Here is a 27,185-nt window from a genome sequence, read left to right as displayed (position 1 = left end):
ACAATTTTCTTAACCCTTAAGTCAGCTCAGCAAATATATAATCAGTAATTTAGCTGTGTAAGGTTAAAGGTCCGTTATTTTTATTTAAAATAAAATATATTTTAGTTCTTAAAATTTATTCCATAAAGTACATATTTCCCTATAAATTCCCTACATATACACAAGAGGTAAAAAGTAAAAAAGGAAAAATAAAAATAAAAATAAAATAATAAAAAATTTTAAAAAGAAAACGTTAGAAATTTCTGTTTGGGACGTCTCACCATCCCCCCCCCCACCCCCAGGCCGCGGGTAGTTGACGTACAAAACGGTAAACAGTTCGCCTGAAAAAGGGAGTAGAAACGTCCCGTGTCGCAGGATTCCCTACAGGCTGACAACCGCCGGCGAAAACAGACACTTTCCAATCAGAAAACCGCTATGTACAAAAGAACAACAATGGGAGGTTGTAAAAATCGTGGGGCTTTTTTTGTGGTTGCTGTTTTTTTAAGGTTCACCCCATAGAAGGTGTGTGTATGGGGTGGGTGGGGGGGAGGGGTGGGTGGGGGGGAGGGGTGGGGGTGCCTTAAATAAAAAGTGCAAGCGGACCTTTTCTCTCTTATTTATTTTATCCTAGCAACTCAATACTGTCATTTAAGAAAGGGAGCACGGCCGGCCCGCGCGCTCGCGGCCACCACGCCTGGGGACCCGAGTTAAAGCTCAATCAAAGCTCGATCGTCATCGCTGGCGGCTGCCTGGCGCCCCCACCCCCCCCCCCGCCCTCTACCTGCTGCGCGACACCTCCCACCCCCCGCCGCCCCCGCCGCCCCCACCTCCTCTCCCGCCCCCACCCGTGCCCGCCCGCTAGGAAAAGATATGGATGGCCTGCGTGGCGGGCGTGCGGCAGGCGGGGCACTCCGGCTCGCTCTTGCCGCAGATGCGCACGGCGCAGTCCATGCAGAAGAGGTTGTGGCCGCACGGCACGAGGGCTGCCATCACCTCCCCCTCGGCGCACACCACGCACTCGCGCGCTGGGGCCGCGGCCGGGCCCTTGCGGGTGCTCTCGGGGGCGCCCGAGTCCGAGGGGCTGCCCGGCAGCGAGGTGGGCGCGGGGAAGCCGGCCCCGCCCGAGAAGGGCGCGAGGGAGCCCTGCGGGGACAGCCAGGGCAGGGCGCCCACGGGCTCAGGGCCGCCACGCCGGGGCGCCAGCGGGAGCTCCAGGCCCAGCGCGCCGGGCTCGGGCAGCGTGGGCGAGTGGCGGGGGGTCCCGGCGGCACTGCTTCGGCGGGCGGGCGGCGCGGGGGTCCCGTTGGCGGCCGAGCAGCCTCCGAAGGTCGGCAACTGGGCGACCCGCTCAAAGGGGGCCCAGATGGTGGCCGCCGTGGGCACAGTGAGGTCCAGCGCCAGGAAGTCGAAACCCAGGTCGCAGTCCCCCGGGGCGGCGGGGCCCGGGGGGGCGGCGGGGCCATCGCCCCCGAAGGTGAAGCCGCCGTTGCCGGAGCCGCCGCTGCCCCCGCCACCGCTGCCACCTCCATAGGGGCTGGCGGGGCCCGCGTCCGGCACCGGCGGTCCCCCGCGGCCGCCTGCGTAAAAGGCCTCGGGGGTGCCGGGGGCACCCAGGGCTCCGTCGCCGCGGAGGCCGGCTGTGGCCGCGGGGGGCCGGCGCCCGGGGTTGGGGGCCTTGGCCCAGAGGCCCGCGGCCGCGCCCAAGAGGTCAAGGCAGACGTCGGTGCCGTTGGCGTGGAAGTCGCTGTCGGGGCCTGCGTCGGTGAAGGCGCCGGTGCGCAGCGTGATGTGCGCCTCGATCTCCTCGCGCGCGCGGTCCACGTTCTCGGGCATGCCGGTCACAGCGAACACCGGCTCCTTGTCGCGGCCCGGCGTCACGATGTAGGTGTGCGTGCGCTGCTGGATGCGCTTGATAGTGGCGCCCTTGGGTCCAACCACCAGCCCCACGACGCGGTACGGCACGCGCACCTGGATGGTGGTCTGGCCCGGCAGGTTCGGGGGGCCCTGGGCGGCGCCCGGCAGCCCGCCTGCCTTGCTGCGCGTGGCGCGGATAACTGAGAAGTGCTCGGCGGCCGACAGGATCTCGCGCTTGGCCATCTCCACGTCCTCCTTGCGGCCGGTGACGATGAACACGGGCTCCTCACCGCGCACCGGTGTCTTGATGTAGGTGTTGGTCTTGGCGCGCAGGGCCTTGATCTTGCAGCCTGCGGGGGTGGGGAGAGGCTCATGAGGGCTCCTGCCCCGCGGCCGGGCCTCGGTTTCCCCTCTGGTCCCAGGCAGGCATCGGGGTTGGCACAAAAGTCCAGAGGACCCGCAGGAGACTAACTCCCTATCTGGGGGAAACTGAGGCTTGGGGTGGAGAAGCCACGGATGATTTTTCTTCTGACCGTGTGAACCCCCACCCTCCCACCCCACCTCCCCCTAGTGGATCCTGGCCTCCCCAAGCCTTAGTTTCCCCTGAGGTCCTGGACCCTGGGAGGCAGCAGAGGAGGTCAAATGACAAGAAAGACCCCTCAACTGGCCAGAAGGGTCCCGGCCTCCCCAAACCTCAGTTTCCCCTGTGGTCCTGGCTTAAGACCCCCTAAAAGGCCCCAGGTGGGTCCCACTCCAAGGGGTCGCAGGAGCCCCTGCACTGGGCTGTGGCTCCCCCAACTCTTGTGCCATTATTGTTGCCTGAGGTGGGCTGGGGCGATCTACCTGGAGAATAGGGTCTTTGATGGGGGGTCAGTCCTTTCCCCCCCTCCTCAGTCCTCTTTGGGGCATCCTAAATGGGGCCCTTGAAGCCATCAGGCTTTGGAGGCCCTTCCACGGACAGATACATTGTTTCAACCCAAGCAAAACCAGAGCTGAGAAGGTGGCTGCATCCCTGCACATCCTCCTCCAGGAAGCGCACCCTGACTGCACCCCAGGTCAGGCCCCAGCACACCTCTCCCGGATTTCCCAGTATACACATCTGCTCCCTGAGCTCCCTGAAACCTGGGACCTGCTGTAGGGGCTGTACTTGGGGGCAGTGGCCTGTGACTCTGGGCATGGGGTGACCTTTCCGTGCCTTGGTTTCTTTATCTGTAAAATAAGGGCAGAATTATGCCAACCTCACAGGGCTGAACGGGTTGTGGCCCAAGTGGTGGGTACTAGGCAGGCTCCCTGCCCTCGGGGGCCTCAGGTGGCACTGGAAGCAGAGACAACAGCCTCCTGCAGCCTAGAACATTCGCTCTTATCAGACCCATTTTGGAGAAGAGGTGAGCCAGCAGGAAGAGAGGCCAGGAGATTCACCCAAGGCCAGAGCAGGGGACCAGATTCCGCCAGCCCTCTGGACCGATGGGGAGAGGAAGCCTCATCCACAAACCCCAGCTGTCGGCTGGGGGCAGAGGGGGTGGCACAGAAGGTGGGCTGCTTGGTTCCTGACACAGGGTCCTCTAGCCCTGGCACCACCCAGCTGGGCAGGCCATCCAGTGGGTATAGGAATTTGTCCAAGGTCACCTGCAGGGGCGGCAGGGAGGGGAATATGAGGCCACAATTTGGTTCTCAGCTCAGGGATCATGTGAAGGGCTGGGACTGAGCTGGCAAAGGTGGGGAGCTAAGGGGCCGGAGGCAGAGTGGCAGTGTGGCTCTAGGGTGACACGGTCCACCTCTGCCCTGACCCAGTCAGGCAAGGGTCAAGTGGTAGGAGGGGACCAGGCCTGCACAGGCAGAAAATACTGGGCTCTGCCCTCAGGATACCAGTGTGGGAAGCCTAGTAATCCCAGTATCAGGCACCTACCCCAGAAGATGGCTCTGACCTGGGCCAACTTCCAGAAGCAGGGTTGGGAAGGGAAGAACTGAACGGCCACCCCCAACTGTGTGGCTGCACAGGGTGACTGTGGTGTCTCCAGAGTGGGACTGACAGTGACTCTGGTCCCAGCCCATCTCACCACCCATCTCCCTGTTGCTGGAAGTGTCCTTGGGGAGGTGTCTGCTGGGGGGTGATGGCCCGGGAAACCCTCTCTATACCTCCATGGTGTACACATAGGAAAAAGAAAGCTCTGAACCCACCCACAGCCAGCATCATCCTTGGTGAGAGAGGGAGAGACTCCTAGCCGAGGGAGGACATGCGAAGCCACCGACAGCAGAGTCCGAGGGGGCCCAGAGTGGCTTCAAGGCCACGCCCTCCCTGCAGTCCTGTTCATTCCTTCATCCTTTTCAGAAAACCAAGTGTGCTGGCAGGATCCGTACAAGATACTGAAGACCCAACCATGGCCAAGCAACAACCAGGACGGGACCTCATCTGGACACTTGCAGCTCAGGGGTGCTGGGAAGGTGGGCAGCCATTGAACATGCATAGTGTGGGCAGGCAAAGTGGGTAAGTGGGAGAGTCTCAGAAGGACCACGGAGTCCAAGTTCACACCCATGGCATGTGCTCTGTGAGCCAGTAGCTACAGGCACCTTTACTTTTGGCCGTAGGGGGGTGCCCACCAGTTAGCTTCTCAATTTCCACCTTGCTTATCCAAAACATGGGGCCACCTCCCTTGAGCCCACTTAGGCTCCTGAAGGGTTGGAGCTCTGGAAGGTAGAAAGGTCTTCCCTGACCCACCCATAATCCCAGAGGACAGGTGGAGACAGAGAACCCAGGGCTTGAATCCCAGCCCTGACAACCCTGGCTACAAGCTGTGCCCAGCGTTTTTGCCCCCCACAATCCTTTCTTCCCCACTTGTGATATGGAAGCAACAGGATCTTCTCTGGGGGACAAGGCAAGGCTCAGGGAGGTTGGGGAAGTCAAGGTGGCTCCAACATGGGGTTTAACATTAAAGGGTGGCAAGTCCAGGGCAAGCTGTAACCCCCATACATAGGAGAGCAAAGTACCAGGTAGGGTGGAGTGTGGGGTTGGTGGCCAGAGGGAGAAGGTAGGGCTGGTGCATATAGGGCCTGGTAGGGTGTTCTGGAGAACTGGGTGGGAGACACTGGGAGCCACAGATGGTTCTAGAGCTGGAGAGCTTCCAACCTGTCCTGGCAATCAGGCTCCCCTCCCCAGCTGGACTGGAGCTGGGATTAGATGTGGCATCTTGCTTGAAGACCCTTATAATGCCCAATGCAGAGGGCTTTTGTCCCTGGGGTTACAGAGCCACCCCAGTCTGCCTCGCCTAGACTGGCTCCCAATCAGCAGGTGCCTAGTGCACACCTGGGAGGCTGGGGGTAGTGTCCCAACTGTCGGTGAGGACCCCATCCAAGGCCACAGGTACAGATGGCTTGGCCTGATTCCCGCCATGACCCCGGGCAGCCGCGGCTCTCTAGAAAAGGACCCTCAAAGGGTGGGACAAGTACATTTACCCAGAGCCTAGCCCCTCCCCTGCCAGCACCATGGACAGCCTGGCGATTTGGGCCAAGTGATCTCTGGGCCTCAATCTCAACGTCTGTCCCCACGCCTACAGACACTCAGGATACAGTGCCGTCTTTACAGGGGTGCAGTTATGAGGGGGTGGCAGCAGTGTGGGGGAGAGGGCAGATGGTACAGCCTGAGGTCATGCCATTTGCTTATGGGGCCAGCCACCAGGCTGAAGGGATGACTCGTCCCCTTCCTGGCCTCTGCCATATCCATGCTGGGGTGGACAAATGAATGTCCGTACATGCCTGCACCCCTGAGAACAGGGGGCCCCGCCAACCTAGCATCAGGGAAGGATGGAGGGTGACAGGTGATCTTGCAGTTCAACCCCTCATTCCCTTCTTTGACCCCAGGGGCTGAGGGGCCAGAGGCAAGGTCCCCCAGCCTGAGTGTCCTGTGGCCTGACCTCAAGCCCCGCCCAGGCCCCACCCCAGGTTCTAGAACCTGGCAGAGCAGGAACAGTCAACAGGGAGCTGGGTGTAGGAAGGGGCAGCGGGTGGGAGGGCAGGAGAAAGTTGTGGCCCCCCGTGGGAGGGCGGGCAGCTAACAGGGCGGGTGGGTGTGTGCTGGGCTGGGCACTGCCCGCCCCGCAGCTCGAGGGCCAATGAGCGGCGGCCGGCCTGATGTCACCCTGCAAATCTCAGCTCCGCTTGCTAACAAAGAGAACAATGAGGCGGCCGCAGGGACGTTCCAACAATGCCACTGCTGGGACCCCCACACGCTGGCCTGCCAGGGAAGGCTTGGGGGGGGGAGGCCAGACCCCAGAAGGAGCGTCTGCAACTAGCACTTAAACACACCCCCAAATTCATCTGCCTTGCCTGTTCCCATCGTCTCCGGGGAATCCTCTCCCATCCCATCCCCAGCCACAGGAAGAGTCCCTGGCTGCGGAGTGGACGTGTGCCTTCTCTGTGGGGCCAGGTTTCTCGCCCTGACCATGCCCGTGCCCCACCCACCCGCGTCCGAGCTTGCCCGGCCTCATGCTCACTTTGGGTGGTGCGCACCCACCACCCAAGTCTGCTTCCCTGAACCCAGTGCCCCTCTCCCAGGGGCAGCACAGCCGGCGGGTTGGGAGAAGCTGCGGGCCAGGGGCCCTTTCCGGGGCTGGAGGCGGCCCAGACAAAGGCAGCGGCGGGGCCCGAGCCCGAGCCGAGGGGTGGGGGAGGCGGAGCGCGGGCTGCGCCCAACTTTCTCCCGCGGCCCGCGGGCAGGACAAAGGCACCGCGGCGGCCCGCAACGCGCGTCCGGGGCCCCCAGCGCGCCGCCCGCGGCCACTCACCCTGGCGGCCCACGATCTCGGCGACGTGCTCCGAGCTGGGGACCGGCACGCACTCGGTCATGTTCACGCTCTTCTTGCGGCTGCCGATCACGCTCATCTGCTCGGCCAGCAGCGTCGGGGGGCCCAGGGCCGCGGGGTGGGGCGCGAAGCCCGCGAACACGTCCGGCGGCGAGGGCCGGGGCGGTGGCGGCGGGCTCACATCGGGGTCCAGCAGCGACAGCGGCCCCGGGGCCGCGGCCACGGCGGCCACGGCAAGGGACGCGCCGGCCTCGGGCCCGTCGGGGGGCGCCGGCTCGGCCGCCCCGCCCTCCGCGCCCCCGGCCGCCGCCTCACCGTCCCCGCCGCCCGCGGCCGCCCCCTGTTCGTCCTCCGCCCCGGCGGCCCCGAGCCCGAGCGCCGAGAGCTGGTCCAGCGCCAGGCGCAGCGCAGCGGCCGCGTCGTCGGGCTCAGGCGGGGGCCGGGGGCCGGGCGCGGCCTCCTCGGCGCCCTCGGGCGGCGGCGGGGGCCCCGGGTGGGGGTCCCCGCCGGGCGCCGTCCCAGGGCCGGCCGCCTCGCTGCCGCCCCCGCCGCCCCCGCCGCCGTCGGGCTGGTAGATGGAGCTGGGCATGGCCGGCGCTAGCGCTCGGGCCCGCGCTCCTGCCACTCGGCCGCCGGCCGCCCGCGCCGCCGCCGCCGCCGCCCGCGCCGCCGCCCTCCGCCTCTGCGAGCTCGGCCGCCGGCCGCCTGCATCCAGCGGCGGGGGCGGGCGGCGGCGGGGCCGGGGCGGCGGGCGGGGCCGGGCGGCGGCGGCGCGGGGCTGCTCCGGGCGCCCGCGGGGCCGGGCGGCGGCGGCGGCGGCGGTGGCGGCGGCGGCTGAGACTGCTCCTCGGCGGCTGCGACTGCGGCCCGGCGGCCCGGGCGGCGGGGACGGTGAGGCGGCGGCGCGGCGGCGGCGGACGCTCCTTCCCTCCCTCCCTCCCTCCCTCCCTCCGGCCGGCCCCGCCCCCGGCGCGCCCCGCCCCGGCCCCGCCCGCCGCGACGTCACCTCGCGGCCCAACAATGGGGCGGCTTCCAGGGCGCACGCGCCGCGGGCGGGGCGGCCGGACGCGGGTCACGTGGCCAGGCCCCAGCTCCCACCCCCTCCGCGGGGCAGCGGGGCGGTGACCCGGGAACGCCGGCCGGTGCGGTCTTAGCCGCCGTCTGCAGGTAGGTGCCCGCCGCGCCCATCCTCGGCCGGGTACCGCCCCACCTTGAGCGCCCTGGGCACCTGCGCCGCCTCCCCCGGCCCCGCCCGAGGGTCTGGGGTCTCCCCGTCTCTGGGTTCCCCCTCTCCCGACTTACCCTGGCGTCGGGCCGCGGTGAAGCCCCTCTCCCCCCACCCACCCTGGCACTGACAGGGACCCACGGGAAGGGGCGCGGAGCCCCTAGCTCGCCCTCACAGGGGCGCGCGCCCGGAACCAGAGAGCCCGTCTCGCGGGTGGCGCTCCCCAGGCTGGGCAGGTTCCACTGGACAGAGCCTGCGACACTGAGACCCACCCTCTCCCGGGGTGCCTGCTGCCCTGCGGCCACCTCCTGCGAGGAGGCCTGTCCTGTTCTGAGAGCAGCCCACGAGGCCATCTCCAAAGCCACCCTGTCCCCTAACTACCGTCGTTCCTCGTTAGGGGCAAAAGAGCCCTGTGGTTTCCCAGTGTGAGGTTTTTCATGAGGAATCAGCTGTTTCTGCAATCGGCCCTGCCTGGGTCAGTGGTCTGGGAGGGGTGGTGGGCCTAGGTGGGTGGCCCAGGGGTCAGGGGACCCTGGTCCAGCCCAGCTCTGACTGGCTAATGGAATGGGCTCTCTAGACCACACAGGAGGGCGCCTGTCTCTTTGCCCATCACTGAACTGCGCTGTGTCCACTGCCACTCTCGCTCTTCCTGCATCCCTCTCTTGTCCCTCAGTACAGCTGTCCATGATGGGCAGGGCCACCTCCAGCCCCTGCTTTCTGCCCATCCCTTCTTCCTTGGCGGACACTCACCAGAACCTAGATCAGACTCCTGCCTGGCATCTTCCCTCACCTGCCTGGAGCCTTAGCCCCGCACCATTCTCCACTTGAGCGTCACCTCCATGAGCCCCCGTCCCCAACTCCCTGGCCACATCCTGGAATTTTGTGTACTCGAACGCCTGGAATTGTTAATTCCTCTGTTATAACTTTTCACGTGGAACCAGCTCTGGAGGGCAAGCACCCATCTTCCGTGGTTACCTGAGTCGTAGACCTGGGAAGCCAACATGTTCTGGACTGACAAGCAACCCCTCCCACCCCTCGCTCAGCATCCTGGGTCTGGCCCTAGGTCTTGTCCCTGTCTCCCCATAGAAACTTCACTGACCAGAGCTGGCCTTTGAGGCCTCTGTGAACTGCCCCAGGCCCCCTGACCAGTGTGAGGGTGGGAGGAGCTTAGGATTCACCCAGAGAACATGGCATTTGAGCTGGGGTGGGGATAGAGAGTCATATCAGGGCCTTTCGTTGTGATGAGTGGGGAAACTGAGGCTCAGAGTGGCCCACCTTTTGGTGTGGGGGGGTCAGGCATGTACACATGTGTTCTTAAAAGTCCCCCCTGACTGTGTTGGTACCTGACAGGGAGAGGTCTTTCCAATCTCCTCTCCCTGTGTGATGGAATACTGGGTGTGAGAGCTGGGCAGTTCTTATCTGTGGAATGCCCTTCTTGGTCCCACAGACCAAGGGGACTGCCCCCATTCCAACCCCCCACTGCCACCTGGCAATACTGGGGCACCCAGCGCCCCAAAGCCCAACTGACAAGCACATACCGGTTCCTTACAGAGACTTCCAGCCCATGGGAGGCTGGGAAAAGATGAGAGGGGACAAGGGAGGGCTGGGAAGTTAGAAACACAGTAGCTAAACATAAAAATTCAGTAGGGGATTAGAAGAGTTAAGTTGGGGAAACCTCCCAGGAAGTAGAGCAGAAAGGACAGCGCTGGAAACTGGGGAGTGGAGAGAGAAAATAAAGGAGCAATTCAGGAGTTCCAAAGAGAACAGAGAAATATAGAAGGAAGAAGGTTGTCAAAGAAATAATGGAAGAGGGGGTGCAAGGGTAGTTCAGTGGTAGAATTAATTCTCGCCTGCCATGCAGAAGACCCGAGTTTGATTGCCGTGCACTTCTCCCGCCCCCCTCTCCCCCCCCCCAAAAAAAATCAAACTGATGCAATAATAACGGGATACTCACATGGAAAAAGAATGAAATGGGACCCCCATCATACAGCATTAAAAAAGAAAGAAAGAATGGAAGGAAACATCCCAGGTCCGTGGGAGCAGAGTCTCATCTCCATACAGCAAGGACCCAGACAGCCCGTCCCGGGAATGTGCTTTAGAGGTTCTGGCATCTTAAATGCTTCTGGGTCACGTTTGAAGGATCACAACTGAGAACACCTCGGCTGCTGCACAGCCTGATAGAAACCAAAAGCAGTGGGCAAACCTTCCACATTTCTGGAGGAAAGTAGCATGCAACTTGAAGTCTGCATCAAGTGGGAGGAGATAATCAAGACGTTTTGGGCCCACCAGGTTTTCAGTAATTAGCTCTGCAAACTGGAGGATGTGCTCCAGCAAAACAAAGGAGTAAGTAAATGAAGGGGAATAAAATAAAAAACCGGTGCCATTGTGGGAAGGCAAGGGGAAGGGAAACCCCAGGAGGGAGCTCCAGAAAGAAGGAACTCCAAAAAGCAAAACATCTTGAAAAGTGCAGAGGAAAAAATCAGAAAGCGGGTCAAGGCTTTGGGTGGGGCTGGGGGCTGCCTGAGTTTGAGCAAGAGGATTTAAGTGATACTTGCCTCCGTTTTTTTTTTTTTTTTTTTTTTTTTAATTATATGCACATATAATTTAGGGAAAAAATTAATGTATTGCGGAAATACAGTGGTAAAGAGCAAAAATGCAGTAACAAGGACTATGGCTCACACGAACACAGAAAGGGAACACGAGACCATGTCCTTGGCTGGGGGTGAGCTGGTGGGGGGGGCTGGGGTTTTGTGGGTACACGCCTGGCAGCCCCATCCAGGGCTTGACTCAAGATCTCTGCCTCACTCTACCCCAGCTGGAGATGGTGTCCACAGCGAGAAGGTAAACAAATGGAGAGAAGCATGTTTTTTTATGACAAGGGATCACCTGCCATTCGTGCGAGGATGTGCTGTGGACTGGCTTGATGCCTGCTCAGGGGACACTCCCCTGATAAGGACATTGAGAGCAGACCCCAGAAGCATAAAAACCCAGGTCCCTGTGAGCCCCGGCTCTCACTGCCCGTGGTTTCGGACCCTCCCCTGACCCGGGTCAGCCCAGCTCCTGTGACCTCTCATTAAAGGCACTGCCTGCCGTGGGTGGACCCTGGTGCAGATGGATTTCGGAGACTCTGGAATCCTCCATCTTTAAGTGGGTTGTGTTTCCTGGACAGTGCTGGCTGTTTTGGGCAGCTTGCGACGTAGCAAGCAAATAAATGGCATTGCGCATCCAAATGATTGTCGTGCGGATCTGCTTTCAATTTGCAACCACATCTCGGGTCACCTTGTGATGATCTGACGACAGTTACAGGCCAGATCTGGTGGTACGCCCCTCCACGGTCCTATTTTGAAAGAATAAGAGATAGACATGGGGGGATAAAAAATTCTGCCAAAGAATGTAAAGCCACAAATCTACCTTCCCTGTGCCATTTTGATTTTCGGTGTTCTCTGATGACCAAATAACGCATGCTCACAGCCTGCAGTCTGGGTGGGGTTGTGGGTTGCAGGTGTAATCTACACTTTAATGCACTGTTTTTACTGCCTGGTGAGCGTTGAGATATCCAGAAAGTTCTGTCCCCTGTTCCCACCAACCTGCCTGTCACTATGGATTTCTTTTGCCAGTTCTAGAACTTCATATACTTGTTCTCTTGAGCGCGTTTCCCACACTCAGCCTGTTAATATTTGCCTTTTTTTTTTTTTTTTTTAATTTAACATTACCAGTTAGAGCCAACTGGTCTGGGGGCTGGGCGACCCTGCTCCAAGACAGGCCAAAATGTGGGGCACCTGCATGGCTCACACTCGTCCCCATTGGCCGCTGGGGGACCCCACTTTCTCCCACCAAGCTGGCTCCCGACACCCCTAAGATTGGGGTCTGTGGACAGGCTTCAGGCTCCCTGAGGCCCCAAGTCTTTTAAAATAGAGATATAATTCACACACATTTCACCCATTTAAAGTTTACAAATCGGTGGGGTTTAGAGTATTCGCCAATGGTGCAGCTGTCACCATCTAATTCCACAACATTCCCACCACCCCCAGGAAGGCCCGACCTCGTCTGCAGCTATGCCCTTCCCCAGTCCCTGGCCACCATAAATCTGCTTTCTGCCTATTTAGATGTGCTCATTCTGGATATTCCGTGTAGATGGAGTCAGTTTGTCCTTTTGGGTCTGCCTTCCTTCACCACGGAGCATTGTCTTCAAGGTCCATCTGTGTCACAGCACGGACCAGAGTTTTGTTCCTTCTTATGGCTGAGTCACATTCCCTTGTGTGGACGGACCCCATTCCGTCTCTGCGTTAGCCATGGGATTTGGAGCTCCTTTGCTCTCGAGCACGGCTTTACCGGACTTCCCGGGGTGGGGAGTTCTGCCCTCCTGGTGGCCGAGAATCCTTATTCTGGAATGGCCCCATCTGATAGAACTTCCCAGAGGATGGTGATTTTCTCCATCTCTGCTGTTCAGCTCAGGCCACCAGCCCTGTGGGCCTGCAGAAAGGAAGGTCTTCTTTGAGGCCACCAGGTAGGCTGACATCGCCCCATGGGCTGGTGGCTGCTGCATTGGGTAGAGCAGGTGTAGGACCCCAGAACCCCTTGCTCCTGTGGCCCCTGCAGCCCACTCTCCGGCCCATCCCCGGGCACCCCACCGTCCCATAGCAATGACTCACCATCGTGGAGGGCAGAGGCCAGGAGGCTGTGACAGGCTGGGAGACATCTGTCCTGAGGTTAGTGTGGTCGGTGGCTGATTGTTCACTCCTAGCCCCGGGACAAGCAGCTTGTTCCCAGGGCAAAGGGGACCAGACAGGAGGGGAGATACTTTTGGACTGTCGGGAGGGTCAAGTCATCACAGGCCTTAGAGGAGGGGGCGGAAGGGTTGTCTTCTGAGAAGACATGTCCCACTGCTGGCTTTGCAGATGGAGGGACCACAAGCCTAGGAACGTGGGTGCCCCCAGGAGGGAACCAGCCCTGTGCACCTGTGCTGCGCTCCGAGCCCATCAACTTGTGTTCTGTACCCGAAACCGTAGTGGCTCGTTCCTGCATAGGGGACAGGGCCACCCTAGTCCTCGCTGGGTCTCTGCAAGCCCCCCTCACCCCCAGGTCAGAGGGGCAGATGGGCATGGGGTGCCAAGGATGCCAATAGGGACTAGCAGCCACACCAAGGGGCCGGGCCTGGGAGTGGCCGGCACCCAGAAGGCCTTTAGATCCTTAACTTGGAGAGCGGCAGCCCTTCGGCACCAGGGAAGGCTTGGGGGCACAGGGAGCCCAGGGCCAGCTCTCATCAGGGGAAGCTGGGCTTGTTCTGGGCTGGGGGCTGTTGTGGAGTGCACGTGGGGTGGTGGTTTAGAGCCAGAGAGAGGTGCGGGGTGGGCAGAGACAGTGGACAGGAGATGGGGGAGCAGAAATTTGGGTAGATAGAAGAGATAGTGGGTTGGGAGACATGGAAACAAGGAAGACAGGGAGGGGTGGGGGTGAAATAGTGAGCCCCTATTGTGGATGGAGTGGGGGGAGTGAGGAGGGGTGCAGGCCCTTGTGTGTCCACTGGCCACCCCAGGCCAGAGGACTTACAGCAAGGTGGTGAACGATGCCCGGAGGTCCTGTGGGAAGGAAGGGGCATGGCTAGCGGGGCCTGGGAGGATGAGTAGGAGCTCACCAGGGGCCAGAGGGGTGAGAGGCTGGTTGGGGGAGGGCATCCAGGCATGTGGGTGCCGGAGGGGCTGGCATGAGGGTCTTCTGCCCACCGTCCCATTCCTATGAGCACCCTGGTGAGGCCAAGGGTCTGACAGGCTCTCGGGAGCTCCCGCCCCAATGCACCCTACCCTGTGGACCCAGCACTGGGACCCCACGATTCAGGCACTAATGGAGAAGGAACTCGGCCCCTCTCAACAGAGATGTCATGTCCCAGTCTTTCCTAGAAGCCCTCGTCCTCCCCCGAACTTCACACTAGTAAGCTCTGGGACCCTGGGACCTCCCGCAGCCCCCGTCTGCCCTCATGGGCCAGGGTGACCTCTGCCCCTGACCCTCCATGAGGGGTCAGCCCCCCATCACTTTCCCTCCTCCAACTGCTGGCCCTGAGCCTGGAGGTCCCTCAGCTGTGCCACCCACTGGCCCCCAAGGCAATACCCCCAGTATTCAAACGAGGCTCCAGGTTACAGACGACTCCGATGGCTTTATTCCCATCTGCTTGGGACTGCAGCTTCCTGCACGCACAGTGGGTGCCCAGGGAGGCCACGGCCGTGTCAAGGCTGGGGCACTAAGAAGCAGACCCCAGGGGACCCAGACCAGTTCGGGGGTCCCAGTGAGTGGCCCACGCCAACACCCCCAGGAGAAGCAGGCCTCTCCCGCAGCGCTGGGCAAATTGCAGCTGGCTGAGGACAAGGCCTGACCATCATCCAACAAGCACCCAGTGGGCTTCAATGCCACTGGCCCAGTGTCCCGGGAGGCCCACGTTCAGTGGGAGGAATAGGCAAGGATCCTCCCAGCCCCTCTGCTTCCTGCCCGGACAGAGCTGCTCTGGCCAGAGCCTGCTGAGGTGTCTGTCCAAGCCCTGCCTGCTCCCCATGGCAGCCAGACAGTGATGCCCGGATACTGAGGTAACAGTGGGTCCAGGGCCGCAGCGAAGCAGGTCTGGGCCCCTGGAGGCTGCATGTGGCAGGGGGCAAGGGCAGCAGCTGGATGGAGGCCGAACTGGATGTCCAACTGGCCATGCTCCCCTTGCTGTGCCTTCTGGGGGTCTTGGGGCACCATCTGGGGCACAGACTCCAGAAAGGGAGAGCTAGTACGTCTGTCTGTGGTGCTGGCAGGCAGCACTGGGAGGGCAGCCGAGTAACAAGACAGTTTCCAACAGCATGGCTCGGGCTTCCACGTGCCGACAGGACGCACTCTGCATGGGGAGCACGTGGGGAGCACGGGTGGAATCACCCCCGGCCCAGGCCCCACGACGCCAGCCCTGGGACAGCGAGACCCTGGGGGAGTGCCGTCTCCACTTCCAGAACAAGTCAGAAGCACAGGCCAAAGTTCACGTGAAGTGCAGCCAAAACACACGGGTTAAAGGTCATGCCTGTCCACCTGGCTTGGGTCTCTGTCCGGCTGTGGGGCGCCCCTGCTGCCCCCTTCCATGAGGGTTGGGGTCCCGGCTTCAGAATCACGGCCCTCTGGGTGCAGATGGGGTGGCAGTGGGTTCAGAAAAGTTTCTCCAACCCCATGGAGATGCAGCAACAGAGACCTCGTGGCACCTGGGGGCCGCAGCACCAGGCCCTGGGAGTCAGGGTCGCCGTGCTGGGCAGGGAAACCTCAGCCCAGACGCGGCAGCACCTGAGGGCCTCTGGGATCGGCGGTGTGCGGGGAGCCACGCCAGAGGAGGGGCCGGGGCCACGGTCGGCAGGGGCCCAGGCTCTCCTGCAGCCTCTGGAAAACAAGGAGTGGGGAGGCACATTCAGTGATGGGGCTGGGAGCCTTTCTGGGAGGCTGCTGGGGATGGAGGGAAGCTGCAATCCTGCCCCCGACTCCTGCTTTGTCTCACCTGTCCCCCGCCCCCAGGTGGCCAGGGTGACCTCCCCCCCAGCACCAAGGGGGCCAGGTCCCGAGCAGTTGGTCAGCTCTGCTAGGTGCACCCCACCCTGGACCTGTGATCCTGGATGCGCCACCCTGGGTGGGGAGCTCCCTGTGGCACCTGCTCTAGACGTGCTCCACCTCCTGGTCCTGGTCGGGCTCGTCCTCCTCCTCGTCCTCCTCGTCCTCGTCCCCTGCCCTGTCCAGGGGCGCCTCACCGTCACGGGCCAGCTCCTCCACATGGGCCAGCATGTCGGCCATCAACGCCTCCTCCAGCCGCTTGCGCACCTGCTGCACCAGCTCCTCCTGCTTCCTGGGGATGCACAGATGCCTGAGCCGCCAGCCTACTGCCCTCAGGCCCCACCCTCCTGCTCCGGCGCGGAGCGGCTGGAGGACAGGCTGACCAGGTGGTAGGATGGCCAGGTGCCGCCTGCACAGGGGCTGGGAACCGCTCCCAGGGGGGGCTGTGGGGCAGGTGAACTGGGAGGGCAGCAGGGAGGCAGGGGGCAGGCAGGCAGCCACCCAAGTAGGGAGAGAGGCGTGGCATGCCGAACTGATCCTGGAGGGGAAAGCACCACAGTGAGTCCTTTACGAACCCACTGCAGCTCCCGCCAAGGAAGCAGAAGCCACAAGGCCGCAGGGAGCTGCCCTCCAACCCACCATCATGAAGCAGGGCCTGCCTGCAGCCCGAGGCCAAAAGAACCACCAGCCTAAACTGTAAGGGTGCCAGGATGCCCGGTAGCTGCTGCCCTCTCTGCTGCAGGGTCCTCTGCCCTTTCCCAAGCCCCTTAGATCCCACGATTCCAGGTATGTCTACTGCCTGCCCCCATATGGGGCCACATGGTGACAACCTTCTTTCTCATCTGTGTGGGGCACATGGCCCATTTGGCCTGGGCCCAGGTTCCTGGCTCTTGTCTTTTCTTCTGGCTTGTCCCCGTGACTTATTGGAGCAGGTGCTCCAGGAGTCCCGAGGAGGGGCCTCCCCTGCCCCGGCGCCGGGAGATGCTGAAGGTGCTTTGCTGGCCACCATCCTCCCCCATCCAGGGCTGCTGCTGGCAAGTCGGGAGCCTTGTGCAGTTGGCGCCTTATACCTGGTGGCCCAAAAGTCGCCATGACGTGCCTGCCAGGGTCCTTTCCATCTGGCAAATCACGGCCCTTGGTTCAGGGGTGATTTCCTCCTTTTCCTTCTAGAAATCTGTTGATTTTTCCTTCTATCATTAAAAACGCCGAGCCCTTTCTTTTCCTCTCAGCCATGCGTGGTGAGCCTTCTCTCCATGAGTCAGGTGACACCTGAGGAGCTTTCCTCTGGGCACCATGGGCCCTACCTGGCTCCTACCTTCTGTTCCTGTTTCTTTTCCACATCAGGGATCCCCTGCTGGAGGGGAGGGACCGGGCATGGACCCAAATGACCCCACAAACCAGCCTGGAGAGAATGACCCCCGCCCTGACACTTTCAACCTGCCCTCGGATCTCAGGACGGGCTCAGCCCCCCCCACCCCCAGTCCCGGGCACACGGGACAGCATGAGAAGCCACACCTCAGCCATGTCTCCCTCGCTGTCTGCTGTCCCTCCCTGCTGTGGCAGCTCCCCTCCACTGCGCTTCTCCTAGAGCCAAGTGGGTGGTGTGTGGACAGGACAGACACCCCCATGCGGGACCCAGCCATGCTTCTACAGGTGCTGCCCTGCCCTCGCGGGGGGCTTCTGTGCCTGCTCCTTGTCCGCTGCCCTGTTTCCTTATGGCAGTGCTGCCTCAGGACCCGTGCCCGCTCCCAGACCCCCCACTCCTCCTCCCCGCCCATCCCCACCCCACACTCCACGCCCTTCCCACACCCTGTCCCACGTTCTGGCTTTGTCAGGTTCCACTCCAGGTCACCCACTCTCTTTATGGACGCGACCAAAGCTGCTGCTTCCCGTGTTAACTGAGTTTTTAATTTCAACTTCTTCTGTTTCTAAGAAGCTCTGCTAAGTTTCTAAGAACCAGTCTGGATTTTGTTTCCAATTGCATCTGTGTGGTTCTTCAACCCAGTGAGGTTACCAGACCGTGCAGAGTGGCCTCAGGAAGAGGCCCCGGTGAGGCCCGACAAGCATCTCAGAATGCTCTCCCCAAGTGCCCCTGCCATGCAGTCCGTGTGGAAGCGAGTGGGGGTACAGCAGGACACAGGATCCCCTCTCTTGAACACATGCGGCTTCTGCTTTTCATCACCATGGAACCATGTAACGTGGTGTTAACCATCTTAAGGTACTCGGTGCAGTGGTTTTCGGTTATATCCACGACCCCCCAACCCCTGGAAGCATCAAAGTCGCTTGCTGTCCACAAGGACAGGTGGATCCTGGGCACTTCATGTCATGGCATCGCACCGGTGGCGCCTTAGGCCCTTGGCAGGCATGTACTGGGCGCGCTCAGGAGAGGAAGGGGCTTCTGGAACCCCTGCCCTTGTCAAGCCCAGGCTGGCTCTGGAACCCAGGCAGCAGGAACAGAGGGTTCAGTGGGGGGTGAGGGGCACATGCCACTTACCTGATGTCCTCGTCAGTCACCACGAAGGCCTTGCAGAGGGGTTGTGCTGTGTTGAGCCACACGCCTGGGTTCTTCTCCACGGCGGCCGAGAGCTGCCCCGTGACAGGCAGGGCGCTGGTGTGCAGGGCGCTGGCCAGGGCTGACAGCAGGCTCTCATCGGTGCAGCCAGGCCCCACGCCTGCAGGGTAAAGCGACTGCAGGGTCACCGGGGCCATGTGGTATGAGTGTACCCCAGGACACAGGGCCAGGTCCCTGAGCAGCCAGCGCCGAGGGTGGGCACCCTCCATTTTCTTCCACTCTCACATTCTTTACAAATTTTCTCATTTTTAAAAACACAGAAAATTCGAGTTCTGCTCCCCTGGGTCCCGTGTGGCAACACCTTTATGGGGCCAAGGAGAAAGTAAAACGCCCCTGAGCCCACCCAGTGGCCCCAGTGGCTCCAACACCACCCCATCCATGCTGCACTCTAGCCTGCGTGGAGACAGCACCAGGCCCAGCAGGCCCAAAGGGGCCCCTGAGAGCAGGGAGAGAGCAAGGGTGCAAGTGGTCCAATGGAGGGGGAGGCCCTGGCCCACACACCATCGAGCAGACAAGCAGCGCCCGCCAGCCCCACACTGCCCTGGGTGCTGCCCGTGCCAGCCCTCTGCATGCTGACCCCACCTTCACTGACCCTGTGCCTGGAAAACTCCTCCCTCCTCCGCTCCCTCCCACCTGCCCCAGGCAGACGGGGAGCTGGCACATGGGGGCCACAGCCCTCGCCTGGGTCCTGATGCCCTCCTCTGCTCGGATTCCCACGCTCTCAGCCTGGGGAGGGGGGCTTCCCTGGACCAGCACTGAGCAGAGGGAGGACATAGGCCACCCAAGGAACATTGCCCAACCCCTTGCACTGGCTTCTGACAAGTTCTGAGGATTCATGCATCTGTGCCAGGCTCCGTGGCTGTCCCCTGCAGCCCCCACCCCACCTCCAGGGGCCCTGGCTCACCCTGCAGGCCCTTGGGGAGGTCCATGGTCTTCACAAGCTCCTCCGCAATGTCAAAGGCATTCAGGCCACTCAGCTTCTTCTCCCAGAAGAGCTGTTGCCAACAAAAACAGGGCAGTGAGGGCGGGCCACAGTGGCTCAGCAGGTAAGAGTGCTTGCCTGCCATGCCCGAGGACCTGGGTTCGATTTCCGGTGCCTGCCCATGTGAAAAAAAAAACAAAAAAAAAACAGGGCAGTGAGGGGGGCTGTCAGGGGCCACCGCAGGCACATAGGCCTGGACAAAACCCCAGCCCTGCCAGTATGAGCCAGTGGCCCCCACGTCCCCTCCGTGGTCAGGAGTGACTCCTGTGTCCCCTCCGTGGTTAGGACAATGGTTCCTGCGTCCCGTCTGTGGTCAGGATACTGACCCCCATGTCCCCTCCATAGTCAGGAGTGGACCCCTGTCCCCTCTGTGGTCACTGAGCTAAAGGAATCCATACACAAAGAACTAAAGGAAATTAAGAAAACATCATTTGAACAAGATTAAGAGGTGTAAATTATAAGAGGAACTAAATAGAAACTTGGGTACAAAGGACAAGAACTGAAATGTAAAAACCACTGAATGGATTCTAACCACCGACGTGAGCAGGCAAAAGAAATCAGCTAACTTGCAGACAAGACAGCTGGAATCATCCAGCGCGAGAAACGGATGGAAGAAAGAACGAAGTCAGATGGACAGAGCCCGAGGGAGCTGTGGACACCATCATGCGAACCAACACACTCACTGGAGCCCCCAAAGAACGAGAGAAAAAGGGACAGAAAAGGTATCTGAGGAAATGATGACTGAAACTTTCCCAAATCTGGTGAAAGACATAAATGTGCATGCCCGGGAGCTCTACAAACTCCTAGCAAGACAGGGTCTAGAGCTCTTCACCAAGACACGCTGTAGCGAAACTACAAACCCAAAGTCAGAGGCAGGGGTCTGGGAGCCCTGGGGGAGAGCAACTTTCCCAAAAGTTGCAGAATACAAGATAAGCATGCAGAGATCAGTCATTACTGGGTTTCTATACACCAGTAACGAACAACCTGAAAAGGAAATCGAGAAAACAATTCCATTTATGAATAGCATCTAAAAAGATTTAAATACATAGAAATAAATAAATTTAACCAAAGAGGCGAAAGACCTGTACACTGAAAGCTCCAAACATTGCTGAGAGAAATTGAAGACCTAAAAAATGGAAAGATGACCTGTGTCCAGGGACTGGAAGACTTTTAAGATGCAGGAACTACCTAAAGCCACACTCCCTGTCCAAACTCCTGCAGCCTTTTTTGCAGAAATTTGAAAGCTAATTCTCTAATGCAAATGGAACAAGGAGGCCCAACAGCTAAGAGAACTTTCTCAGCAGACGCAGTGGCCACATGACATGAGCCTGGGAGAGAAGCGCCCCACAGGGTCCTTCCTTGGACCCCACACACCGGGCCCCCTGGGGGACTTGGGTCTGTCTGGCACCAACACTTTTAGCTCTTTCCTGCCCTCCCAAAGGCAGAGAAATGTCCGCTTCCACTTTTAGCAAGGGGAAAGGACCCAGGGTGCTCAACATGCAGTCGACTGGTTCATAATTCCTAAAAAGACCACGTAGCCAATAGGGGGGAGACCCTCCGGCACGCTGCTGTCACAGGAGCGTCCCCAGCCCCCTTGAGGGAAAGCTCTGTACCTCATCCTCAAGTTCACAGGGTCAGAGAGTCAATGTTACCCCTGGCTGAGCTGGGAGGACCCCCAGGGGCCACAGAGGCCACAGCCACACCCCAAATAGCCCATGGTGAACACGCAGCCAAGGAGCCACACCACAGGCCCAGCGCGCCCAGTGCTCTTGGCAGGACCCCAAGTCGGTCCCAACCCTCCCAAAGGTGTGACATGGGCTCAGAAGCTTGGGCATCAGTGTGAGACTCGGGGTGGCCCGCCCAGAAGTGAAAGCCTTAAGGTGGGAAATGCCAGGGGAGGCAGCTGTGATGTGGGGACCCCGTGCTCCTCCTCTCCCTCCTCTCCCCGCCCCTGTAAGCCTCCAGGCTCCTGCCCCAGCCCAGCAACTGGCCATGGGTCTCTGGGAGACGTCTGAAAATAAACTGGAGAAACATGAAGAATTCTACATTTTTCCAAAAACAGGTTCCAAAGCCAAACATACACCATCTTATTTAAAATGTCTCCCTATAAAACTGAAACATCTATTCAAGACAACAGAGGGGCAGAAGTCAGCCAAGTGAAAGCCAACCGCAACCGGCCCGAGCAGCAGAAGGGCTGCAGCAGAGAGGATACTTTGCTTTGCATCCTCCTGAATCAACAGCTTGCCGCTGAACTTGGGTTCTGAAACCAAACACCTCTAATGGCCACGCTGAGGTCAAGGAACATCCAGCAGCGCTACAGAACTCTCCGGTGGTTTCGCAGAGAGGCCATCTCGTGGGGAAAGCCCCCGGAGGCGCAGCCGGGTCCTGGCTCCTACCTGGCGAGGCTGGTCAGCAGCCTTCTGGGGGTCGCTCTTGACCTTGTTGCTGGGGTGGTTGGTGATCTTGGTCACGGGCTGCTTGAAGATGGAGGCCGTCTGCCGCACGGGGAGCGCCGTGTTCAGGTCGGGTTTGCCCTGCGGAGAGCCGCGCACTGGCCCCTCGCTGTGGCCCACCTGCCCCTCCCCTGAGCGCACCCCTCCTTTTCAGTGCCAGGTGCCTGCCTCCTGCCTATGGCCAGGGCCACGAGCCCGCCCACCCAACACCCCTGCCCCAGGGACCCCGCCTCCCCTCGCCAGCCTCTGGGTCCCACCTGCTGGCAGACCCTCCACACCGCGCCCAGCCTTCTTCTCAGCTCCGAACCCCTACCCACTCCTTTCTGCCTGCCCAGCACCCGCTCCTCCCTGTCACCCTGCGCTGCACTGGGGAGTTGAAGCTGTGGTCTCCAAGCAACAGGAGGCACCCACGGGGCACCCCAGATCGGGGCCAAGCAATGCTGGGTGGCAGACATGGAGCCCCGAGGCCACCCCCAAACCCACCTGCCCATCACTCCCTGCATCCCCTGCCAGACAGAACCTGGAAGGTCATACAGCGAGGAGGTGCAGGGGTCCAAACCCAGATTCTGCTCCTCTCTCCATGGCAGTCAAAGAACTCCTGGCGGCAGTGGCCATAGACAGTGGCCTTCATGTCCACCCACAGGAAACTGTTGCAAAAACCACGGCCCCTCCACGCGGGGCTGCCACACAGCTGTCCAAATGCTAGGAGAGCAGTATATGGGGCACCCACAGCTCTAAGGCGGACCCAAGGGAGCTGGGGCATGGAAGCCTCCACAGTGTCCTCTCTCCTCTCAGCGTCTCTGCAGCTTTCTAGGTGTTGTGAATGTAAGACAGGAAGAAAACCAATGAAGGAAATGGCATGCTCAACCTAAGTGAAGCTCTAGCTATGGCTGCGGCACCTGTCTGGCTCCGTGTGGCCCGGCTCACCTGGGCCTGGCTCACCTTGGCCTGGCTGGCAGCGTCGTAGCGCACCCGCTGCCGGCTCTTGTTCATCTTGCTCATCAGCATCCGGCCCGTGCGGAAGTCGAAGGCGCTCAGGTCCATGGAGCCCCCCAGGTACCGCGCCAGCTGGGGCTTGCTCCGGAACTTCTTCCCGCTCGGGCTGCAGGCAGGGAGGGCCAGTCGGTCAGTGCGGGGGCAGGAGACCTGCCCCCCCCCCCCGCCCCGGCTAAATCACTGGGCCTCACTCACAGACACCCCTACTACCCCCGGCCTGTCTGTGGGTCTCCGGAGCAGGCAGCACCAGGCACTAAATGGACATGCTGACCTACAGAAGCAGGGGGCCTGAACCCTGGATCCTGGCTGACATGTCTAGGACATTCCTGAAACAATCAGGCCATGTGCGTGAGCAAGGACCCCTGAGGAGAGTGGGTGTTTGGTTTCAGGGATGACCGAGGAGCAGTCTCTTCCTTGTGGCAGTCAGTGTGCAGGGAGGGCTGGAATGGGGTGTCCTGCTGAGACCTGGTGGGGGAAAGGCCTGGCTTTGACGCCCTGCTCTCTACTCTCTGCCCCCCCGCCTGCTGCCCTGGAAATGCCGACTCCAGCATGTAGAGAGCCATACGGCACAGGCCCCGAGATGGTGGTGAGATGCGCAGCACAGAGACCGCCATGACTTGGCATAGCCACCTCTGCTAACAGCTCCGGTGGGCAGCCTCATTTTGTTTCTTCCCCCATAAACCTCAAGAACAAGCTCCTAATCTGGGCAGCCCCTGCCTATCCCCTTCCCAGATGTCCCAGTACCCAGCAGTTCAGAATACCTTACACAGCATGGAAGGGGTCACACACCCAGCTCGGGGTTCCCTGCCCTCCCCGGCTCCACCCTGGGCTAGAGATTCAGGGAACTGTCCCGCTCCCCTCACGCCTCTGCATATTTTGGGGACCCTGGGAGGGACTCAAGAGCAGACAGGCTACTAGCTGTGCTTTGTGCCAACTGATACTGAAACTGAGCCCTCGTGCCTAGGGCAGCACAGAGACCCGAGTCCCTGACTCAGCCTTCAAATATAGCCACAAAGGGGGAAAAGGGACCACGTGAAGACCACTCAGAGGTTCCTTTACCTCCGGTCTCCACTCCCATCACTGTTCTGTAAAAGTAAACGGGAGAGAGAGCAAGTTGGTTTCCAGGGCTGGGGGAAGGGAACGGAATGATTGCTAATGGGGTACAAGCAGACAGCTGCATAAATTTGTGAAAAGACTAAAACCCACTCAATTGCACACTCAAAAAAGGGTGGATTTTATGGACTGTGAGGCATATCTTAAGGTTTTGTTTTGTTTTTTTTCGGCATGGGCAGGCTCAGGGAATCGAACCCAGGTCTCTGGTATGGCAAGTGAGAATTCTGCCACTGATCCACCGTGGCACCACCCCATAGCTCAAGGTTTTAAAAAGAGGTTCTGTAGATCCCCAGTGACACAGATGTCTCCGATATTGAGTGGGAACAACACTACAAAGCCACAAGTTTAAGAATAAAAACCAAAGGGATGGTGGTGGCCTGAGCTCACCCAACGGCGGGTGTTCCTCAGTGGAAGGCAGTCTTGGAGCCGGCACCCCTGGACACCTCTGGCTGGCCCTGCTGTGGGTCGGGGGGCTCAGGTGCTGACTCGGACCACCTAACCTTTTCTGAACCTCCGTCTCCCCCTCCAGTGAGAGGGCTGCTGGAAGGTAACAGAGAGCACATAAAAGAAGACGCTTGTAAAGAAGCTTGGGTCCGAGGGAGCAGGGCCACACTCAGGCCTGCTGGCTGGGACAGGGGTTCAGTGCTGGGCACGCGTGCCTCCTTCCCACCTGCTCTGCTTCTCAAACAAAACCTCCTGAAAAAGGCCTCCCAGCTCACAAGAGCTCTTCCCTGGGTTGGGGTGCTGACACTCACAAATCCCCACAACCCAGGACAGATACTGTCACATGGGAAGAATACTTCAAAGAAAATGCAGGGCTGCTCCCAGGTCCCAACCCCACAAACCCTACCATCTTCCCGTCAGGTGGGTGTGCCCCAGCTCTCACCACTCTGGTATCGGAGGACCCGCTGTCAGGTCAAGGCCACCATGGGCACAGTGCCCTGTGGATGTGGCCAGAGGGTTGGGGGAGCTCTGCAGCACCAGGACCCTTAAGACCTCCTGCTGAGGACATGGTCCTGCTCCCACTCTCCAGCTGAGGAGTCCAAGGTGCTGGGCACACCAGCGGGCAGCCCCTAAGATCTCTGGTTGAGGACAGTCTTTCTTCCGGACCAGGAGAAGCAGGAAAACCATTTTCACACCCCTGCCCTGGCCTGGCAGTGGGGAGGCCAGGGATGCAGCCGGCACCATCACCATCATGTCCCCAGACCTAGGGAGGGATGATGGCACCCAGAGAGCTGAGCTGGCCAAACCTGGTGCCTGCCCCCTCATCTCTCATTTCAGGCCCTCATTTCTTTTGGGAACCTGAATTCATATCCGTCCAGCCCATTTGAAGCTTTCCCCTGGTCCCCATAGCCAGACTCCCATGCCAGGGGTGGCGGCTCAGAGAAGCACAGCCAGGCCCTGAGAAGCTCCTAGGCAGTTGGGATGAGGGTGAGGCAAGGAAAGTTTCTGATGCCGGGCCCTAATACTGCCCATGGTTCAGCTCCATCTGCAGCCAGCTCTGTGCCTCCCCAGGGCCTCTGTACATGCCATATTCCCTTTGCCCATGGTTCAGCTCCATCTGCAGCCAGCTCTGTGCCTCCCCAGGGCCTCTGTACATGCCATATTCCCTTTGCCTGGACCACCTGCCCGGGTCCTCTCATTTGAGAGGCCCTCCCTGACCTCCCCTCATTCTCAACCTGGCACCCCAGTTATTCGCCTCTGCACATCTCAGCATCTGCCACCACCAGCATATGTGTACTACAAGGAGAGTATTGCTTTATGGACTGTTACCCATGAGAGCAGGGCCCACAAATCATTGCCACCAGGTGCTGGACAAGTCTCTTAAATCGACCAAGGTCGAGAGAGGGGGCACAGACAGACCTGAGCCACCCCGACACCTCAAAATTTCAAAGGGAGAACTAAGCATATGCGCACACTTGGAATTAAGCACCCAGGGAGGCAGCTGCTAGCAGATGCCACCTCACTGACCCTGGAGGGCAGAACCACAAAGTTGCAAGCTTCTAAAAGAACCAACGAGGGGGTGGAGTCACAGGGGGGAGGGGGGAGGTATCCCAAGGAGGAAATGGGCACTGGTAACCTGGGCCCTTGCTTTCAGTTCTGCCACCTCAATTCCTGAACTTACAGGGTCCCCATCATTGTCCCTACACTTTCTGGAAATGGGCACCTGAGCTTGTGCTGGATGAGCTGCCACACTTCTGAACACCCTCCCCACCCACTTTCCTCTCTCCAAACGAACACAGCTTGGAGGGCGGTGGGGGTGGGGAACGCCTCCGCCTCCTGCCAACCACCCGCCCTGGACCCCCCCAGTTTGGAGGCCCACGACCCAAGGCCCATACAAGGATGGAGAAACCCCCCAGCACCAGATGGGTCAACAAATGGCAGGCGTCCTTCTTTCCTTTCAAAGGAACTGAAGCCAAGGGGAGGAAGCAACAAAAGTTGGCTCCAAAACGAAACTCTCTTCCACCAGTCAGGAAGAAAGGAGGGAGAAGACAAACAGCAGGTGGCCAGCTTCTGCGTCCGGGCCGAGGCCAATGACTGAACCCTTTGTTGCACGGAGAGGGGTTTCTGCCACCTTTCCCAAGTCGCTGGGGAAAGGCAGCAGAAAGGGGCTTTTGAGAGGAAAGGCTCAGACCACTCAGAACACAGATACACAGGTTTACTGGTTCAGAAAGTCACGCGCCCAAGGCGTGTGGTCCCAGAGGGGACACGATCCGCGAGGAGCACTGCTCTTTGCACGTGGTCAGGAATGGGGGGGCGGTGCGGAGGATAAGGGGTGCCACTCAGGTAAGGTCGTGCCAGGACCGGGGAAGGTCAGGGGACTGCACTCTGTCCCCCGGGAGGAGCCCCGCGCTCCCCGCAACCCGGGCTCCCCACCCACTGCGGCTCCGCGCGAGGACCCCGCGGGTCTGATCGGACTCGCACGGAGCGTCCAGCCACCACCCCTGCCTCCCAGCAGCCTCGTCCGACAGGAAGGCCCGCCCCGGCCGCCCGAACAAAGGCCGCCGACCGCCCAGGCCAGCCAGGGCCATGCGGCTGCGCGAGAGGCGCACGCGCGCTGGGCCGCGGAACCCGCCGCGCGCCGGGCACGCATGCACGCACGCACACACGTACGCGAGCGCGCCAAAGCGCGCGCGCGGGGCCCAGGCCGCGGCCCTGGGTTGGGGCGCCCCCGGCCGCCGCAGAGGCCGCTGGGAGGCGCCCGTTGGGGCCCTGCCCGGCGCGGCCGCCACTTTCATTCACCTATAGTAAAAGACATCCCTGTGGCCGGCCGACAGCCCCGACCTTCTGGGCACTTCTTCCCTCTCCCAGCCCTGCGGGAGCGCCGGGCACTCCCACCTCTTCCGCTCCATTGCGCCCGGCTCCTCGGCCGCCGCTGCCGCCGCCTGGACCCCCGCACTCGGCCGCCGCCGCCTCAGCCGCCGCCGCCGCCGCCGCCGCCGCCACTTGCCGCGGCTGTTCCGGCCCGCGGGCCCCCGCCCTCCGCCCTTCGCCCTCCGCCCCCAGCCGGACGCGCGCCGGCTTTGCCGCCCTCCTGGCCCCCTCCCCGTGCTCGCCAACCCCGCTCGGGGGGCGCGCTCCGCCCACCCGCCCGCGTGGGGCCCTTTTGAGCAGTCGCTGCTCCAGGCCCCACCTCCCGGCGCCAAGGGCCAATCAGCGC

The 27,185-nt window shown here is 60.8% G+C and overlaps 2 protein-coding genes and 1 long non-coding RNA gene across 8 annotated transcripts; 1 reads left to right on the top strand and 2 right to left on the bottom strand.

Moving 5' to 3' along the window:
• Positions 1-824: 824 nt before the first annotated feature.
• Positions 825-7,284, bottom strand: MEX3D (mex-3 RNA binding family member D). Its single transcript, XM_077119550.1, has 2 exons — positions 6,612-7,284; positions 825-2,183 (listed from the first exon to the last, which is right to left on the bottom strand). Exons 1-2 carry the CDS (start codon positions 7,216-7,218, stop codon positions 838-840), a joined length of 1,953 nt encoding a protein of 650 aa, XP_076975665.1. The 5' UTR covers positions 7,219-7,284; the 3' UTR covers positions 825-837.
• Positions 7,285-7,690: 406 nt separating this feature from the next.
• On the top strand, positions 7,691-11,501 carry LOC143650487 (uncharacterized). Its single transcript, XR_013159579.1, has 3 exons — positions 7,691-7,796; positions 9,819-10,197; positions 10,670-11,501. It is a non-coding gene; the product is annotated as an uncharacterized LOC143650487 (long non-coding RNA).
• MBD3 (methyl-CpG binding domain protein 3) lies at positions 10,418-26,938 on the bottom strand. 6 transcript variants are annotated; one of them, XM_077121304.1, is made up of 9 exons: positions 26,864-26,935; positions 23,912-24,064; positions 22,343-22,517; positions 21,359-21,496; positions 18,885-18,975; positions 17,903-18,080; positions 15,509-15,700; positions 12,507-15,243; positions 10,418-12,327 (listed from the first exon to the last, which is right to left on the bottom strand). In XM_077121304.1, exons 3-7 carry the CDS (start codon positions 22,457-22,459, stop codon positions 15,514-15,516), a joined length of 711 nt encoding a protein of 236 aa, XP_076977419.1. In that variant the 5' UTR covers positions 22,460-22,517; positions 23,912-24,064; positions 26,864-26,935; the 3' UTR covers positions 10,418-12,327; positions 12,507-15,243; positions 15,509-15,513. The 6 variants fall into 6 exon arrangements, with proteins under 6 accessions (XP_076977419.1, XP_076977416.1, XP_076977417.1 ...); XM_077121301.1 differs by lacking the exon at positions 23,912-24,064 and having other exon boundaries at positions 26,864-26,938; XM_077121302.1 differs by lacking the exon at positions 23,912-24,064 and having other exon boundaries at positions 22,358-22,517; positions 26,864-26,938.
• Between the last annotated feature and the right edge of the window lie 247 nt (positions 26,939-27,185).

Source organism: Tamandua tetradactyla, chromosome 11, assembly GCF_023851605.1.
Source record: "Tamandua tetradactyla isolate mTamTet1 chromosome 11, mTamTet1.pri, whole genome shotgun sequence".
In the NCBI taxonomy this organism is placed as follows: domain Eukaryota; kingdom Metazoa; phylum Chordata; class Mammalia; order Pilosa; family Myrmecophagidae; genus Tamandua; species Tamandua tetradactyla.
Note: the sequence above shows the minus strand (reverse complement) of the source record. Positions and strands in the feature narration are given on the sequence as shown.